Here is a 19,687-nt window from a genome sequence, read left to right as displayed (position 1 = left end):
TATATATTTGAAGCAAGCACAAGCTTTTCAGTCCATCCACTTTCAGTATTATTATAAACAAATTTAGCAACACTCCTTTTTTCTCTTATAAGCTGCATGGCCTTTAAATTAATGTTTATTTCAAATAAACATTAATTTTCAAAGATACAATCATGCTTCTTTATAAACCCGAAAATTATGTCACGATGAAATTCAATCATCTTTTCTTTTATGGTTAGTTCAGGAGTCATGACTATTCTTATCTCTTGATCATTCTTATCTCTTGATCGGTTGTCTATTTTGTTACTTGAAATTCTGTTTACTCTTATATTTCTCAGTCCAGTCCTTGCACTTTAAATATATTCTGCTTCATCGATCGAGTTTCATCTTCTTCTTTCATGCGAAACGAAAAAGAAGTGCAAAAGATGAAAAGCTTGTCGAAGCAGAACGACAGATAAAATCGAAGCAGAGGTTGAACATGAATGACATAGGTCGGATTCAAGCATGAACTCACCCGAACCAGGAGTAAGCTCATACTCCCTCCATCGCAAAATTGAACAGGTATTTCTGTTTCAAATTATTCCCTTTTATTTCTAAAGTTTCCAATATTACTCATTTTTATGTAATTTACTTTGCTATCTTTGATTATTTTGGAATATTTATTTATTTTTAGGCAATGTACTTTGCTATCTTTGATTATTTTGAAATATATATATAATTGAATGAAGTATATTTATGTAAATGTTGATAATATTACTTTCTGAATATGTTGTACTATTAGTAAATTTAATTGTAAAATTTGTCACTCCATTCGTCCCGCTTTAGCAGTCCCAGTTACTTTTGAGCACTCGTTTTGTAAATAAATAGTTGAAGTAGAGAAATGGTAAAGTAAGAGATAGAATAATGCAGAGAAGAGTGTTTATATGAATGATGATTTAATTAAAATTGGTTGCTACATTTTCTTGTATTTCACCGAAAAGAGATAGATGTGATAATTGTGAAAATAGCAAACACTGTAATTTATAATTCTAGTTGGCTTAGCTTGGATATAAAAATTAGTTTTTATTATAATTTACACATGGGTTGATATACTCATGTCATTATGTTGTGATATTTTTAATACACATAGTTGAGATAGTTATTAGGATGTGTTGATATACTTATGCCATTATATTGATATTTTTGATACACAGAAGTTGAGATATTTTTTTATCACATCCCTATATTTCATAATTTTGACTTGGGATTTTTTGCATTTCTTGGAATAGGCTCTCAATGTACCCCAAAGCGTGATGTCTGATGATTTGAAGATGATGACCCAGAACCGGAGAAAGATAAAATCCTTATTTAATCGAAGAAAGATAAAATCTTTGGTTAATCGATGCTGTAAAGAAGATGAGCTTATGACTGCAAAGATGGACAAGGAATCTGAGTTATATGTAGCAACCATAAGTGGTGATCTCCACCAGTTCAAAACAATTTTCAATACAGATCCTGAATGTGATATTTTATCTTGGTTGAGCCCCTATTCAAAACACATTTCTTCATGTTGCAGCCAAACATAGAAACCTAGATATAGTGAAATTCATAGCCAATGTGAAACCATCTCTCATCTTTGCCAAGAATTTCAACGGAGAGACTGTTGCATCTCGCAGCAAAAGGTGGAGATGAAGCTATTGTAAGAGCCCTTGTGGGAGATGTCTCTCGTAACGACACAGAGAAGCGTAATCTACTGATAGCAGAGGATGGTATGGGAAACACAGCCTTGCATCAAGATCAAAAATCAATTGCTAGTTTTTTGATCCAGCAAGAGCCTGAGCTATCATATCACCTAAACAAGCATGGAGAATCTGCCATTTATTTGGCGGCTAAAGCTGGTCTTGTGGAATGCGTCTCTTCTATTCTTGCTTAGTGCACGGATGAGAGCCGCCTAAATCTGCTTTTCGAGAATAAATCACCCTTTCAAGAAGCAATTGAGAGGGAGGAAATAGGTATGCAATAATTGGCATATGTTCAGATCAGTTTTGGCCTTTATTCACTGGAAAATGGTAACACTCATTGTGTTTTTTTTTTCATGCATCAGTTGTTTTAGAAGCCATAATCAAGGCGGGGCCAAAATTAATCCTAATGAGCGACAGTAATGGAAGAAAACCGCTTCATTTTGCTGCATATTTGGGTAACCTAGAAGCAACACATTACCTGCTACAAAAATGTAAGAGCAATGCAACTAGAAGAGACAAAAGAGGTGAACTGCCTATTCATTTGGCAGCACTTGAAGGCCATGTTGACGTCATAATCCTAATATATTGATATCTCTGTGTGGGTTTCAGCATTTGACTTTGGCTGCTCTACATGCTGCATCTGTTCCTCAAAATTCAGATTCAGATAGAAAGGTGAATGTCAACTTGAATGTCTTAGCTAGGTTCCGAATAATAAAAACTCGTTTCGCGCTCCTCTTGAGGACATTATCAAGCGAGACTCCAGCTCGTGCACGATTCAATATAATAGCAATCCTAACACCGCTAGATATTGATCACCACTACCCAATATATCGGGATAATTGGGTTACGAAAAAACCCGCACCATTTGATAAGTCAAAGCAGTGCATGATCAATACAGTATGCTCAATGCTAACCTACATTGATTAAGAAATAAATATTTATCAGGAGACCTCAAAAGCGCTTCCAGTAGATAGCCTAAGGCAAGTCTTGTCTGTTAGATCCGTTCACTATTCATACCACACCAATGTCACCTTATTTCAGGTAAGTGCTTAGAAATATGCGGAAGTCGACATGCTCATGGACAGGGCGATCGAGGAGCTCGGAGGTTATCACGAGGTGGTTGAGTATAGGTTTATACTTGACGCCCAAAACAGCCTTCGTCAAGAAACCGATCCGGAAGCCCGACAGAGGACTAAGAATATGATCAAGAATTTGGTCCAGATGTTGAATTTAGATGACTAGTTTGGTTTTTTCTTCTTTTTTTTAGTATTTTAATTTTAATGTAGTTTTTTTTAGCTAAGTATGATGTAGTTTCACTTTTCAATTAAGTAATGTTTTTTATTTTTTTTTATTTTTGCATTTGTGGTGTTTAAAATAATATATTTTGGTGTTTTAGTTTAATTAAAAAAAAATTAAAAAAATGATAATTTAAAATTGAAATGAAAAGTGGATAAGAGATAGGGCATGCACTAGGGCTCCACCATTGCAGAAAGATAGAGCATGCTGACGTGGCAACCACTAGGGCTCTCACTAGGGCTTCCACTAGGGCATCCATCGTGGATGCTCTTAAATAATTTACTCATTTGAACTAATTTGCTCTGGGTCTCAGCGGGCTAAGATGGACTTTAATGGCCTAACATAGACCTTATTTTATCTACCAAACAGCCAAATAATCCATATAAGTATATAAATCATATATCTTGATCTTTATATGCAAACCTGAGGAACCGTTTAATGTGACAGGACAGGATGGGAAATTATTATTCCCTCCTTCCCTTTTTTTTTCTTGTCTTTTTTTATCCGACAACGGGTCATTTCAAAATTAAGGAAAGATAGATAAAATAAGTAAAACCAACAATGACATATGACATGAAATTAAAATAATGAACATGTTATATGCAAACCTGAGGAACCGTTTAATGTGACAGGACAGGATGGGAAATTATTATTCCCTCCTTCCCTTTTTTTTTCTTGTCTTTTTTTATCCGACAACGGGTCAAAGTAACGACAATAAGAGGGAAGAAGAAAGACATTTACACCCTTTTAAGGTTGAGGGGTAAAAACGGAAAAAATTATTTTGGACACCATGACCAATTCTAAAGTTTTAACAAGAGTTTCTTTGATATTTTGGCCTTAGATATTTGAACTTTGAAGCCATCACAGTTTTTCAGTCCATCCACTTCCAATTCTAGGGTAATTCTGCTTCATCAGGTTTCATCTTCTCCCTCTCTCTTTTTTATTTTATCATTTCAGTATTATTATAAACAAATTTAGCAACACTCCTTTTTTCTTTTATTGGCCTTTAAATTAATATTTATTTCAAATAAACATTAATTTTCAAAGATACACTCATGTATCTTAAATAAACCCGAAAATTATGTCATGATGAAATACAATCATACTATTTTCTTTTATGGATAGTTTAATAGTCATATCTATTCTTATCTCTTGATCGGTTGCCTATTTTTTTATTTGAAATTCTATTTACTCTTATATTATTTCTCAGTGTAGTCCTTGCACTTTAAATTCAAGGGAAATATATTATGCTTCATCGAGTTTCATCTTCTTCTTTCATGCTAAACGAACAAGAAGTAGAAAGGATGAAAAGCTTGTCGAAGCAGAACGAGAATCTGGTCGAAGAGGAGGAATCTTCAGATAAAATCGAAGCAGAGGTTGAACATGAATGGCATAGGTCGGAATCAAGCATGAACTTACCCGAACCAGGAGTAAGCACATAGCACATTTTTTCTTGTTGATTTATGTCTTTGATAGAATAGGGTCACATAGTATTTCTTTACGATCAGGGGCAGATGCAGAAAAAAACTCGTGTAGGGGGCTACGTTTACCAAATATTAATTGAATTTTTAAGTGATTTAGATTATTAATAAAGGCTTCGGCATAACAACTAACATAAAATTTAGATAAATTTAAAAATTTTATCAAAGAAATATTTTTAAAAAATTAGAAAAATTTAGATAAATTCAAAATTTTATCGAAGAAAATATTTTTAAAAATGAGTTTATTAGGGCCTTAAGCCCCTAGGAGTCTGATCACGTGAACTAAAACCATCCATAACCCACACCCCATTACCCATAATGTCCTCCACCGCATGCAACAACTCTTACACACTACAAATAATAAAAGTACTCCATTAAATTAAAAAAAAATGTTGATATATATTTATGGAATTTAAAATTTGATTATCAAACCCACCCTAATGATCTCATCGGTCCGGCCTGGACATTCTCAACGTAGACCAAGCTAGGTGTTGGATCGCTCCTTAGGTTATCCATTAGTTATCTTAGGCAAATTTCTGAAAAAAAATACCTCCTCCGTCCCACTTTAGGAGTCCCGGTTTACCATTTTTGGATGTCCCAGTTGGAATATTCCATAATTGGTAATAGGCCCCACATTCCACTCACCTTTTTCCACTCACATTTTATTAAAAAACTAATATATAAAAGTAGGACGCACATCCCACTATCTTTTTTCACCAACTTTCCTTTAGATTTATTAAAATCCGTGTCGAACTCAACCGGGACTCCTAAAGTGGGACGGAGGGCGTAATAAAATTTGGTCAAATTTTAATCCGTCCAAGCATATTGAAAATCAGCCAAAAAGTCAAATATTTGGATTTGTTCTCAATATTTAATGATGAAACTTTTTGGTGAAATTGTACCTGATATGCTAGCCGAAAAAATTGACACGTTGTCACTGCTGATTAATGAATTAAACAATGTTGTCTATTTATAAAGAAAACAATATTGTATGGTTGCAAAATATGAACATTATTACATGTAGGTGACCAGAAATTTTTACCCAGGGATGATTGAGAACGAATTCATTTCACAACATTTTCAAGTTGAACTTTAAATTTTCGGAACTAGGATTGACCAAACTTTATGATTCTTTTATAACAATTTTCCCTTTGCATAAAACTGATTTTTATTTAAAAAAATGAGTTATAATTATAATATAAGACAAATTGCAAAATAAATCACGAAAGATGTTCAAATTATGGTCCGTTCCTCACTTTTAGCAAAACTTAATTATAAATCAAAAATCATGATTATAATCATGAAGTTTGTAATTTTTTACACAATGATCTCATCCGTCTCCTTTCTGGCGAAATACATGATGTTGTTGGAACCAATTTTAAACATGTTACAGTATTATGACTATGTTAGGAATGTTAAGTCATATTCTTCTTAGGGTGTTACATGTTCATATGAATGGTTATTTGTTTAAAATTGGTAGTCACATCTTCGTGCATTTCACCGAAAAAGAGATAGATGTGATGATTGTAAAAATAACAAACTTCGTGATTTATAATTCGGTTTTTAAGTAGTGTGAGACGAACCAAAAGTTGACCTCTTTCGTGAGACGGACCAAAAGTTGACCATCTTTCGCCATTTATTTAACAATTAGCCCTATAATACTTTATTTAAATATTTATATCCATGCATATTTTTCATAATTTTAATTTTGGATTTTCAAACTTTAGATCCATGAAGAAGAGTATGTGCATGCAAATATGTGCAAGGATCTTGACTTGTATCTAGCAGCCAAAAATGGAGATCTTGCTGACATCAAAAGAATTATTCGTCGAATTTCAACGGGAGATTCCGGAGACGATATTTTGTCAAGGTTAAGCCTTATTGGAAACACATTTCTTCATGTAGCAGCCAAACATGGAAACCAAGATATAGTGAAATTCATAGCTAGTACGAAACCATCTCTTGTCTCAGCCAAGAATATCTGTGGAGAGACGGTGTTGCATCTTGCAGCAAAGGGTGGACATGAAGCAATGGTAGAAGCCCTTGTTGGAATCATCTCTCATAATGAGACAGAGAAGAGTGCTTTGCTTATGGCAGAGAATGAGATGGGAAACACAGCCTTGGATCAAGCATTAATCAGTGGTTGGGAATTTGGGAATCAGTTGCAAGTTTTTTTATCCAACAAGATTCTGAGCTGTCATATCACCTAAACAAGCACGGAGAATCTGCGGTTTATTTGGCAGCGAAAGCCGGTCTTGTAGAATGCGTCTCTTCTATTCTCGCACAATGCACGGACGAGAGGCGTCTAAACCTGCTTTTCAAGAATAAATCTTCCATCCAAGCAGCAATTGAGAGAAAGGACATAGGTATGTATTCAACTATTCATTAATAATGATTCCATACCATCTTTGCTTGGTAAATGTAAAATAAAATGGATAGATTGGTTATTTATAGTTCTTATTTTTTGTGTGCATCAGTTGTTTTAGAAGCAATAATCAACGCTAAGCCGGGATTAATCCAAATGAGAGACAATGAAGGAAGAAATCCTCTTCATTTTGCTGCATCTTTGGGTCACCTAAAAGCAGCAAATTACTTGCTACAAAACTATCCTTTCAATGCAACTAGAAGAGACAAAAAAGGTAAACTACCTATTCATTTGGCAGCATTGGAAGGCCACGTTGATATCATTTGTGCGTTGCTTCAAGATATCCCCGAAGCAGATGATCTGCTTGACAAGTCTGGTCGTAACATTCTACATATCGCTGCTCGGAGTGGAAGATATAAAGTGTTCAATTTTGCTCTCAAGAATCCAAATATAAACTCCCCCGTAAACATGAAGGATAAATTTGGAGACACGCCCCTGCATATCGCTTGTAGGAATGACCATCCTAAGATACTCAATTGCTTAACATGGGACCAGAAGATTGACTTTATGGCGGTTAACAACAAGGGAATGACTGCTCTTAATGTTGCTTATGAGAAAAAGGCATGCAATCCTTCATTTAGGCAGGTATGTTACAAGGGTTGGGTCGATACCGAAAATTTGTATCGTTATCGTATCGTAAATGTGTGTCTCTTTACGCTTCTATTTGTCTCGATTGCACAGTTGTTCTATTCTGTCACAACAACATTCTTAATATATTAAGAGTAAAGGTTAATTTGGTCCTAAACATAAGACCAAAATACGAATTTGGTCCAAAATGAAATCTTTGTCGAAGTGGTCCTTTTTTTACGGTTCCGTAAAAAAAAAACTAACGGTCACACCACTGTGCAATTAGCGTTGATGGTTAGTTTTTTGACGGAACCGTAAAAAAAGGACTATTTCGGTGACATTTTCATTTGTTATGGACCTGTTTATCAAAAAGTGAATGTTTTGAACCAAAATTGACCTTTACTCTGATATGTTTGTGTGGTTACAGCGTTTGGTTTGGGCTGCCCTAAAAGCTGTATCTGTTCCTCAACCTATCTCCTACTGAAAAGGTTCAACTAGAATGGTGAGTGGCCACATGGAAGTCTATAAGGAAAGAGTAAACACTCTCTTGGTCGTGGCAACTCTGGTCGCAACAGTAACTTTTGCAGCTGGTTTCACCATGCCTGGTGGCTACATTAGCTCTGAAACTGGCACTGATTTGGGCATGGCAACGATGTGGAGAGACACGGTGTTCCAAATTTTTGTTCTATGCGACACTATAGGCATGTATAGTTCAATCCTTGCAGTCACTGCTCTGATTTGGGCTCAGTTAGGTGATACTACCTTTGTAGTCATTGCCCTTCAAGTAGCGGCACCTTTGCTCGGGGTGGCTCTGATCATGATGTCCATGGCTTTCACAGCTGGAGTTACCATAGTTCTTAACAAACTCAGGTGGCTCCAAATCACTATGCTAGCCATGAGTACATCTTTCATCGTCTTGCTACTTGTGCTCCTGCTTCCTTTGTGTGCACCACTCAGTTCGAGGAGTCTGGTGCTGCGTAAACTTTATTACTACTACCCATTTTGCTTACCGTGTACTCTTAGTAGCACAGAGCCAAATCAATCGAGTCTCAAGCACAACCTATTTCGCGTCGTGGTATTGTATCGTATCTAGTTATTTATGTTGGTAATGTCTTACTAATGTAGAATTACAATTTTAAGCATTGCATGCATGTGTGTTGGTGTTGGGAGATTTTTATTCTTGTGTGGTGATTTTGTAGGGTTGTTTGGCAAGAGGATTTCACTTTGTTTGATTGAGATAATGATTGTCGAAATTTTATGTTCTTAGAACTTGTTTTGGAAAGAGTTTGAATCTTAGTTTTCACTGTTTTTGAATTGATGACAATTTTATGTGAAATGGTTAAATTCTCTTCAATTTTAAATTTTCTAGTAGGTGCTGACATTGTTGTAACATAAGTTTTTGTTGTGTCGTAGGTTTGCTTCATCTTAGTTTTGATTTTGTTGATTTTTCAACTCTAGGTCTTAGAGACACATCTTCACTTTTAACTGTATTGTGTTGCATGTAAGAGCATAGCTGCATAGGATGTAGTAATAAATTAAACAAAATATACAGCTCAGAATTTAGGCATCGCCTTTGGCAAGTCAGTGCATGTAACAAAGTTGACTTGCACAAACATACAAACATTTTGATCAAACATGAGGAAACAGAAGAGAGTTTTCCAGCTACTTATAAATCTATCAACTACCAATACAAGTTCAAGATTGAGCTGCAATTTCAGCAGCATTCCCCTGCTCTTCTGCTTGAGAATTTTCGACCGTCTCTTTTGATTGCTTCGTAGGAATCTTGGCTTTGTTCGATCCATTCACCTTTCGCGCATAAGTTTGATCCTTACCCTTAGGGGTGACGGGAGAGGCCTTTTTCTGAAGAGGAGAAGCTCTGCCTTCTCTGTAGACGCCTACACTGTGACGAGATGCTCGTCCACTGGATACCTTGTCCTCAGGAGTCGGTTTGACTGCATCACCACAGCTCTTTCTCCTGCTTAGATTTGGTGATTTGGCACGGGTGACAGGCAGCTGCGTATAAACATATTTAGTCCAAAATGACACGAACTTGCAAGAAGCAAAAACGATTTACCTTGGCATAATTACATGAATCAGTCATTTTATGTAGAACAAGCAAAGCTCTGTAGGAAAATGAATACCTTTTTTAGCTCGACTTTCGGTGGAGGACCTTCACGATAGAAGCTAGGAACAGGATTTGCTTTGTACATCATGTTCCTCCTAAGCTGCTTAATTGCTGCTTGTTCTTCTTCCTACATATACCGATGTAGGTTATAACAGGAATTTTCTAATAATCCCGAATAAGAGGGACGAGAAAAGGAATACAATACAGAGGGAAGCCATACCTTGGTTCTAGCTTCATAGTCAAGTTTCTCTTTCTCCAAGGCTTTGTGCTTCTCTTCTAACTTAGTGTAAAACTAAGAAACAAAGATGGAGAGAAATGATAAGAAACGTAAGGAACTAGAAACAATACGATATTCGACTTCATTCAGCATGATAAGTACCTCCTTACGCCTCTCTAAACGGTTTACACAATTGAATCTTGGAGCAACCGGAACTGTGACTCTCGTCCTTACAGAAGTTGCAGTACTACAAATGCTAAGGAACTAACATAAAAGCAAAGAGGCCGAGAGCACAGCAGCTGTACTGCTAAATTTCAAATAATGAAAAGAAAATGCGTGCAAAACCAATCAAGCAAAAAGAAAAATGCAGCCATAGGATACGAGGAAGCCAAAGACCAATTATCTTCTTCATCATTATAATTTTTGCAATGAGGCTGCATCAGCTTCCTTGAAGACAAATGAGCAATTGGCTGGAACAGGAACAGACATCATCAGCAAGAAAGTTGAATCTCCGCGATCAATATTATACTTACATAGCATATATAGAACACCAACAAGGAAAAATACAATAACTATGTGGAACAATGAACATACATCCAATAATCGATACTTGCTAGAGACTCTAAGCCATAACGAAACAACTAGCATGTCAATCACGATGCAAACAATCAGAAACCACTATACTACAATGTATAACGAAGTCCAAAGACATAACTGGGAATATACATACGAAACTAATGTGATACTTAAAGAGGAAACACTCACCTTTGCTGATCCTGGAGAAAGTGAATCACGAGACTTGGGCAAAACATCTGCACCCGAATCATTGCTTTCAGAACCATTAGCAGATGCAGGTTTTGCTGGCGATTTCTCAGGAGACTTGTGAACATCAGCCTTAATAATCTTCTCCTCGGGTTGGTGATTGGTGCTTTTCACCCCTAGCACGTCTTGTTTCTCATCGAAACCATCCGGAACTCTAGCTTTCGTGTCATTATCCTTCACCTCATAATCATTCTTTCCAGATTTCTCGGGCACTGCTTTCGGAGCAACACGGACGGTGGCATTCGATCTTTCATTGTTCGTCTTCTTATCAATACGAAGACCTACAACACCTCTCCCCATTTGCCTGCACCAACATAAAGCTAAGGCTGTCAACCAAATCCCTAATTTTCAACAAAAACTTTTCTATCCATCACAACTGAATATGATAGCTAACAGCCAGAAAACAACTCCAAGAAAAAGCTAATTGGTTGTGAAATTGCTCAACAATGCTGCAAAATCAAATTCATTTTTAGGCATATATCCAAAAGAGAAAAGGAACGGGAAGAACTCTTCACACAACATATGTTAATTGCATAAATCAAATTGCAGAAAGCTAAAACCCCCAAATCTCTTCAATTCAGTGAAAGATAAAACAGAAACACTAAAAAACAGCTAAAATCAACAGATTACTAGCAAAAAACAAGCGGATCGAGCCAAATATCACAATCCAAATGAATCTCAAACAAACAGAGCTCAATTTGTTGAAAAACAAGAGAGATTTCTCACAAATGTGATTCAATTTCCTCCTCCTTTCTGCTCCCGATCTGGGCGACAAGATCTTCGAATGAATTGGATAAAAAAAAACTTCCTTCACCGCTGCCACAATCCACGACGAGCAAACGTGGGCGCAACTCGCAGCGCTCTCTCAACCAATGGAGGTTTTGAGCCCTCTCTCTCGAATCTCGAAGCCGCTAATGTCGGGCCGTTGCTGCTGATTTATTTGTCTATTTTTCTTTTTTTATTTATTCATGGGAATTTTTTCTTTCTTTTTTTAAGACAAATGTATTTAAATTCAATATTTTCAATAAATGTGTTGATAGTGTTTGAAATTTGAAAAAGGAAATCAATGTTTTTCTCCAAAAACAATTTATGACGTGATAAGGTGTTTAATCTTCGATTGAGAAGTCAAAGTTTGAAGGATGTATTATGTATCAAACAATGTAAATAAATCGAAGTTTTGTGATAATGATTGAATAAATGTTGTGCGTAAATATATTTTAATTTAAATTATTCAATACCTTAAAAAACAAAAAAATAAGCAATAAGTTATAACCTTTATATCCCTCTAACTTTTGTTAAATATTTTACAACAAGCTAACCTTTTGTTAGTTTAACATCCAACTAACATAACACGTGTTTAAAGAATAATAAAATTTCATTTTTTTATAGCTAATACAAGGTTGAATAAATTTGATTTACTTTCTTGTAATAACGCCGTCAAGTAACGTGGATGAGGCTTAAGGCATTTAGTTTTCAATGAAATTTCAAATATAAAAGATAAGTCAAAAAGTGAGAAATTGGAATTTGAATTTATGTGCTGCACTCCAACTTTTCATACTTTATGGGCCCGGCTTCAATTAAGTCATACTACTACTATTATTACTGGAAAATAATATTTGGCCATAACATAATCAGTTATAGACTTATAGTAATGTCAGTTATAACTTATTACAGAGTTATTTTTGTAATTTAATAAATAAATTTATATAATAAAATCAAATAATTAGAGAAAGAAAACCATATTTAATATATTAAATTGATAAATAATTTATGATCAATTGTAATATATTGGATTACTATTATTTACTCCAAATAGAGTAGATAACGGGAAAAAAAAAAGATGAAGTGTAGCAATTTCGTTCACGTTTTATGCTAATAATATAAATCAGATAGTCATACACATTATGCTAATATACGTATACATTAAAAATTTCACTCCCCACTTGGATTATATTATCATTATATTAATAAAAGTCCAAACTTGATGTATCACATATCATTAATTTTCTTTTGGATTATACTAATATGCAAGTTACATGGATTAAATAATCATTAGCATCGGAATCATGTTTGTTAGAGCTAAAAAGTTGGTTGATGAAGTTTGTTGAAATGGTGTTTTTTTGGATTTATATTAATAAAATCCAAATTCCATTTTCACATATTCATTCATAAGCATGTTTAATTGTTTATAGCTCTCGGATCAAACTACAGATCAAAATAATAAAAATATTAAAAATTACATAGTAGATTAATTTATATTGATTGACGCACCATAATCTCTATAGGAATTAGTGTCAGTCACAGTATTGTGAATAATTGTGATCATTTCATTGTTTTTCCTCGCATTTTAATTATATTTTAATCAAAAGCATGATTCATGTTTCATACTCCTCTGACGTCAATTATATTTATATTTTAAATTTCTCAAGTGTTACTTTCATATGGAGTAATATGATTAAACAAAGTTATTGAACGTACAACTTAGAAACTAATTTAAGAAAATTGTAAAAAGTAATGAATATGGCATTAAAGTCTATTAAAATCCATGACGATAATGTGGAATAAAAAAATTAAAGGAAAAGAAGTGGGTCAATAGTTATGCCAACATTTAAGTTCATTTTTATAACATAAATAAATATTCACAATTCCTCTTAGGTCACCCCACCGACAACATAGTTATTAAAATGACTTCTTTTGCGTGCGTGCGCGCGTTGTGTCGGTGAGCGAACAGGCAGTGGATCTTGTCCTAGGCGAGGGCCCAAGGCTGATAATTTGGTTGGGTACGCGTTGATAATATAAGGGGTGCAATTTTTTTGGATACGAGATTTAAAAAATTAATATTTAAAGAGTTAAAATAGAAAGAGTAAAGTATGGGATCACAGAAAAAGTAGAGAAGTAAAGAGTGTATAAAGTACGTGGATAATAAAATAAGACATGAGTTTTTGCTAAAAAGGGAATTACTCACTTACAGTGAGACATTCTAAAAAGAAATATGACTAACTTATCTTGGGACAAAATGAGTACTGGTTAATCGAATCTTACCATAAGTTGTGCTAGAATTTGCTAATCGAGAATTCAATTTGTTGTACCTAAATTTTGCCCGAATTATTTAGTATTGTATTCGTTAATTGGATATTTGCACACTCATCCGATTTGGTTAGTCGAGTCACCGAAAATCAAACAGGATTATGCACACCCATCCAATTATTAATCAAGTCACCAGATACCCGCATCTAAATTTCAAACGAATTTGCTAATTGAAATAAAACCATATCATATGTATCTATGTAACCATCCGACTCGGTTAATCAATCGAGGTATATCTTTTTACGGCACATTTTCGACGCAGGATAACTCACATGTGAATATTTTGACATGATGTAATTGTAATACAGGTAATCAAGTAAACTTCGAGTCATCACAATTCTCAAAGAGATACAGAAAAAGGCAAAGAATCAAATGTAGGAAAACTCTTACTTGGGATAGAAGGTCAAGTAATATCACCAGTTTTCATCCCTTCTGAAAAGTAATCACTTTTTCAGAGTTTGGTCATATCTTTGAGGAAAAGAAATTCTTTCTACATTGCATCTTCACCAATCCAAATCCCAACAAAGCAACACAAGTAACCCTAATGCAAAGCAATGGTTTTTCATTCATATCAAGAAACTCATGTGTGTGCATATATACATGTAAACTCAATGCATGAGGCTGTCACAAACACATACACACACACACACAGTTGCTGTCATATAGTTCAAAATAGACCCTACCACATTGAGAAAAAACTAGTTGCAGAGGAAATGGCAATGAGGCCGAGAGGTGGCGGTGGCGCTAGTTCTAGACGGACAACAAGATCAGGCGTTGCAAGACCAGTCTACGATGATTTTACGCCAGAGTCTGAATGGCAGCAAGACGATGAATCTCACATTCTCAGGATTTATCTTCCTGGTGCGTAAGCGGACTGAGTTGTCAAATTCTAGTTTTGCATACACCGGTAAAATATGCGTGTTAATTCCTGAAATGTTGATTCGATCTAATTTTGCAACCGAAGAAATATTCATGCATGATTAATAGATGTGGCATAATCAGACGAGAATTAAAACGACATTTCACTTACATACCAAAATTACGGCATTTTGGCTGAAATCTTCGTTCGTTGCAAAATCAGATCAAATCAATAGTTCAATAATCATTTCGCATATTTTAACATTGCTATGCAAAACACCAACGGCTAGAATCGGAAAAAAGCTCGAGAATTTCACCTTTTCTTTTGCAGGTTTCATGAAGGAGCAGGTCAAGGTTACCTTGGAAGGCCGGAACACCATCCGGGTTCGTGGAGAACGCCTTGTAGGTGGCAACAGATGGAGTCGCTTTCAGGAGGACTTTCAAGTTCCAGAAAACGGTGAAATGAATTCAGCTCGTGCCAAGTTCCATGGAGGGATACTTAGCATTTCAGTCCCAAGAGAGAAAGTTGGGAAAGAAGATGCTACGGGAAGTGGAGGTGTTGATGGCACCCGAAAGCAACCCACCCCTCAAAAGGGTCGAGCAGAAAGTACTCCAGAAGTTAGAGACATGAAAGGTGGTATCGAACAACAAGATTTATCAGGTCATCCGGAGACGAAACGTTTTCTGGATGGCAATCAAAAGCAACCTATCCCGGAAAAGGGCCTAGACAAAGCTTCTCCAGCTGATGGTACGAGCCAATCTGCAGAAGAGAAAAGTTTAGAGCCTCTGAAGGCATCAACTGAACCTAACAACAAGGCATCAGTCGGCCCAAAAAACCCGCCTGATAAGGACAGTGATCGGAGAGGAAGGAGCTTTACCCCAATGAGAAGTACTCCAAATGTAACTTCCAAGATTAATGTAAATAAAGAAAGCAATGTAACTAAAGAAAAGCACGTTGCATCAGAGAAACCAGACGACGAAGCAAGAGAGAAGGAAGGTAAGGAGACTACCAAGATGAAGAAATTGGAGAAAGACGTAGCTGCGGGAATCCCTGAAAAGCACGCAGACAACAAGGAATCATATAGAGCTTCAGAAAAGCAGAAACACAAGGAGATGAAAGGGCTCACGGAGCTCAATGAAGAAAGGCAATTGCTGGTGAATATGGGGACGGCTATGCTCGTTATCGTGGCACTCACTGCTTATGTCACCTACAGCTTCGTATCTGCAAAAGATAAAAAATAGTTTCTTTATGATTCAATTTGTATGCTACACAAGAATATGAGGAACTTGACAGATAAAATAGACATAGAATATGAAAAGTGGTAAAAGAAATAAAATTCATTTTCCTCATTCGGGACATACCTTAATGTGATTAGATGTATGCTCTTTAGTCTTTACACAACCATATCAGAAAGAAATCACTAACTTCATTAACTTACCGTATTAATGAGGATGGCGGATGGAAATTCCAATATGCAAGAACAACCGGAGAGACTGAAAATTGAATACACAAATTACTGTGATAAGAAAGAATAAACCTGACAAGTATATACATGGCTCAATCTCTAAGCAAACTCTACCATTAATGCAGCCAAACAAGAAATATAAACCACAATAACCATCAAAAATCAACAAAGAGGTCTTTTTTGCATTTAATCGTCATTGAAAAACCATTAATATCGATAATTAGAAGGTAAAGACGAAAAACTGCCATGACCCAAGCATCAGTGCCGTGGAACCCGCAAAGTATGTAGACAACAATAAGAATTGTCTTTCTACAATGGAACTTTCTTTGAACTTCGGAATAAAGATAATAAAAGAAATTGCAGCAGATTAATATTGAGGCAAATTGGATATATTTTCTGATGAACATAACTTCAAATATAAGAATCTTGCCTTATATGGAAGCAGAAGACAATAAGTGAAGGTATGATGCAAGTCAAAATTAACATCCTTCACAACTACTAAGACTAGAAACCTAAAACTACAAGACATCTTACAGCTCCAAGTAAATTAAATTATGGTTTCGACTTTGGAGGTTGCTTCTTAATACTTTCAGTTTCAAAATCCAGAAACTTCTCTGAAGGCATCCTCTTTCTTTTTAAGCGCATTCCTCCTGTGTCTTCTGCAAAATAATTGCAATCACTTGAATTGAAGTCAGGAAGAATAATATCGTAACTGCTTAGATATATGTTACACGACATAAATGAACAGGCATCAAAGTACATTAAGCAATTTGAAAGGATAAAAAAAAGCTTACCATCAAGGGGACTGGATTCGTGATTTGTTAGATGGCCATTTTGTCCTGCCTCCTCGGAAAGAGGAGATTCAGTCTCACTGATTTCCCCTTCCTTTGAAGTATTTACAACAAGCCCGTCTTCCATCTGAACATCGGGGCATGGATCAGGGGGTAAGAAGCGTATTTCTCCCTGGGACATGTCTGAGTCACTGAAGGCAGAATCTCCCTCGGTGTTCAAAATATCAATATCTTCATCTTCGTTGATACCTAAATCTTTTACCTGGAAACACATTAACATCTCAGTTAGGAAGAAACAAAAGAAACCCACAATGGAAAAACCCAAAGCACTACTCACCTTTTCTGTTTCAGGCACCAAATCAAACTCATCTTCTCGCTCCACATACTCCTCATTTTCTTCAAGCTCTTTAAAATCAGGAGCAAAGGCACTCCAGTTCTCCGTATAATCCTTTGCCCAGATATAAACCAAGCCAGTCAAGGAGACGGAAACAACCACAGGTTTAATGGGATGCCATGCCAGATCTATTAATGCTTCTTTTGGGCCCTCGAGAATTTTTACAAGATGCCCGGCCCTGTCCCATATATATATCTTATGCTCTCCTTTGCTAGCAGAACCTCCAACCACCCATTCCCCGTCACCGCTAAAGCATGGTGCTTTCCAGTGCACTCTGGTGATCGAATCCTGAAACTCTTGGAAAAGAGCCAGAGACCTCGATCCTGCAGCTTTTAACTTTTTATCTTCATCTTGCTCAGCAGATTCATGGTTAGCTTTACCCAGCGCTTCAAGCCCACCTTTGAGTGGCAAAAGGTTTTCGTAGATTCTGATGATTCTATCATTTGAGTTTGTCAGAAGATATCGTCCACTTCTGTTAAACACGATATTCTTTATGACAGCGCTCCCCGGTACAGAAACTATACCAAGTATTTCAAGGCTTGTACTACCAATTATCAGTATCTCTCCTTTGGAATTTCCTACATATATCAAATCGCCGTACTTGTTGAAGCACGCAGCAGTAGGTGTATATGCAGCAGATCCATCTGAAAACTTATTTCGTATTGGAGGGGTAGCACCATCCCCTGTATCAGACAATGACACAGGAAGCCCAGTTACGGTTTTTGTGAGCAAGTCGACGATCATGGGCGCTGATGACAGAGGACAAGCTAGGCAAAGTGACGGAGTGGATGAACCAGGATGCAGACGAGCTTGCAAAGGAGCTTGTTGTAGGGAAATTTGAGCGATTCTCTCTCCTTTGACCACGTCCCAAAGAGTCAATGTCTTATCTGCAGCTGACACCAGTATGCGGTGGCCATACTTGGACCAACAAACACTTGTTATTGCGGCAGCACATTCCTTATCTTTTAATTCTTTAGCAATGCCTCTGGTTTCAAAATCCCATATGACACAACTTCCATCAGAGCACCCAGCTGGCAAAAATGTTCAAAACAAATAGCAGAGTTAGAGAGGTGCTAGCTTGCAATCGAGCACATCGGATAACAAATAGATAAGAGAGATCTAATGTGGTTCAAGACCACCAAGGACAAAAAGAACAAGAAAAACCAGAATGGCCAGTTTTAATCAATTAGGCAAAAGAGTTAGAAGTTTGGGTCGCAACTCGCAAGAACTCATTTTTTTTATTATGTGCGAATAACACTACTCTTACGACACATCACATGGAGGAACATTGGGCACATGTCATCGGAGAACCTAGAAAAGGCCGTTGCATTCGGAAACAGATATCACAGAAGAGATCAAAACATGACAGTAGGAAACATCAATACTGGAACAGTCAGTGTCGAAACCATACAAATCATACGCATACGCTACAATCAAGCCACAGAGCTCGACTTCCCACGAACAGAACAGTGGGGAACAATTCCTTTAGTGTTTCAAGACAAAATAGCACTATAGGGACTCGTTCGGTCCTCACTATTGTTCATGACTATAGGCCATGTTCGGTCGCCCTTTTTCTAAAAAACATGGCCCGTGCCAATGTATCTCGGCCCGATTATCCATCTCACCTCCACCCCTATCACGCTATGACTAATTTGAACCAAGATAAAGTCTATTTTGACTTATCCAATATTTGTATCCCGGTATTATCTTGTCTAACTAACCGAACACCACCAAATAAACACCCAAACCAAGTAAAGCAATGAACTTTTCAGCCACCATACTCAGCTACATTGTCAATAGCAAACACAACAGCAACAACAACAACAACAAAACTGAATTGAAATTGAGATATACAAAATCAAAGCAAAATCATACCAGCAAGAAGGTTTCCACGTCGATTAAAGGCGATGCATTTCATAACTCCACGCTCCAAATACTCCTCTATCACTTCGGGAAAGTCCCCCTGCAGCGGGTCTGCATGCGCCCAGAAACGACGACGTTTGTAAAAACAGCAAAAACGCAAGAAAAGGGGTTCATTAGATTAAAGAGAGATGTGTGTTTACCTATAATTGGAGCGTTCATGGCGCACCGAAAGATTCAAAATTTGCTCCTGGGTTTAACCAATTTACGAATTTCTGAGGCGTAAACACTACTTCAACACGAATCCATTGCGGGAAACAATCAGTGGGGTCTGAATTGAAGAGAGTGAGCGGTAAAAGGGGTAGAGTGTGGAAATCGGATTTTGGGTAAAAATAAAATTTGGAGTTATTTTATATACACAAAATCTACCAATTAAAGTTGATCTTATAGCTATCATGGTGTAAAAATAAAAGAATGTACCAGACATTTTTTTAAAGTTCTTGAATTTTTTATATGTAATAAAAAAAAATTAAAAATCAAAATTTGTTAGATTATAGTTACGGTATACTATATCATTAGTTTTGATTTATGTCGTGTC

General features: G+C 36.3%; 3 protein-coding genes across 14 annotated transcripts; 1 reads left to right on the top strand and 2 right to left on the bottom strand.

Moving 5' to 3' along the window:
* The first annotated feature begins 1,394 nt into the window (after nucleotides 1-1,394).
* LOC125209944 (protein ACCELERATED CELL DEATH 6-like) lies at nucleotides 1,395-7,953 on the top strand. Its single transcript, XM_048109518.1, has 8 exons — nucleotides 1,395-1,479; nucleotides 1,635-1,727; nucleotides 2,063-2,262; nucleotides 2,310-2,372; nucleotides 6,205-6,645; nucleotides 6,693-6,843; nucleotides 6,955-7,487; nucleotides 7,897-7,953. The coding sequence occupies exons 1-8, from the start codon at nucleotides 1,395-1,397 to the stop codon at nucleotides 7,951-7,953; spliced, it is 1,623 nt and encodes a 540-aa protein (XP_047965475.1).
* A 1,026-nt stretch (nucleotides 7,954-8,979) lies between these two features.
* LOC125216960 (protein WVD2-like 1) lies at nucleotides 8,980-11,559 on the bottom strand. Its single transcript, XM_048118751.1, has 7 exons — nucleotides 11,360-11,559; nucleotides 10,577-10,937; nucleotides 10,193-10,281; nucleotides 9,974-10,058; nucleotides 9,815-9,886; nucleotides 9,611-9,721; nucleotides 8,980-9,482 (listed from the first exon to the last, which is right to left on the bottom strand). Exons 2-7 carry the CDS (start codon nucleotides 10,931-10,933, stop codon nucleotides 9,165-9,167), a joined length of 1,032 nt encoding a protein of 343 aa, XP_047974708.1. The 5' UTR covers nucleotides 10,934-10,937; nucleotides 11,360-11,559; the 3' UTR covers nucleotides 8,980-9,164.
* Nucleotides 11,560-14,145: 2,586 nt separating this feature from the next.
* On the bottom strand, nucleotides 14,146-19,476 carry LOC125214293 (protein RBL-like). 12 transcript variants are annotated; one of them, XM_048115244.1, is made up of 10 exons: nucleotides 19,293-19,476; nucleotides 19,105-19,203; nucleotides 17,173-18,260; nucleotides 16,839-17,097; nucleotides 16,632-16,703; nucleotides 16,018-16,072; nucleotides 15,706-15,800; nucleotides 14,896-15,629; nucleotides 14,404-14,780; nucleotides 14,146-14,261 (listed from the first exon to the last, which is right to left on the bottom strand). In XM_048115244.1, exons 1-8 carry the CDS (start codon nucleotides 19,309-19,311, stop codon nucleotides 15,274-15,276), a joined length of 2,043 nt encoding a protein of 680 aa, XP_047971201.1. In that variant the 5' UTR covers nucleotides 19,312-19,476; the 3' UTR covers nucleotides 14,146-14,261; nucleotides 14,404-14,780; nucleotides 14,896-15,273. The 12 variants fall into 12 exon arrangements, with proteins under 12 accessions (XP_047971201.1, XP_047971202.1, XP_047971204.1 ...); XM_048115245.1 differs by lacking the exon at nucleotides 14,146-14,261 and having other exon boundaries at nucleotides 14,266-14,648; nucleotides 14,751-14,780; XM_048115247.1 differs by lacking the exon at nucleotides 14,146-14,261 and having other exon boundaries at nucleotides 14,266-14,609; nucleotides 14,751-14,780.
* Between the last annotated feature and the right edge of the window lie 211 nt (nucleotides 19,477-19,687).

Source organism: Salvia hispanica, chromosome 3 (genome assembly GCF_023119035.1).
Source record: "Salvia hispanica cultivar TCC Black 2014 chromosome 3, UniMelb_Shisp_WGS_1.0, whole genome shotgun sequence".
NCBI lineage: Eukaryota > Viridiplantae > Streptophyta > Magnoliopsida > Lamiales > Lamiaceae > Salvia > Salvia hispanica.
The sequence above is the reverse complement of the archived record's forward strand: the minus strand, read 5'-3'. Positions and strand labels throughout refer to the sequence as shown.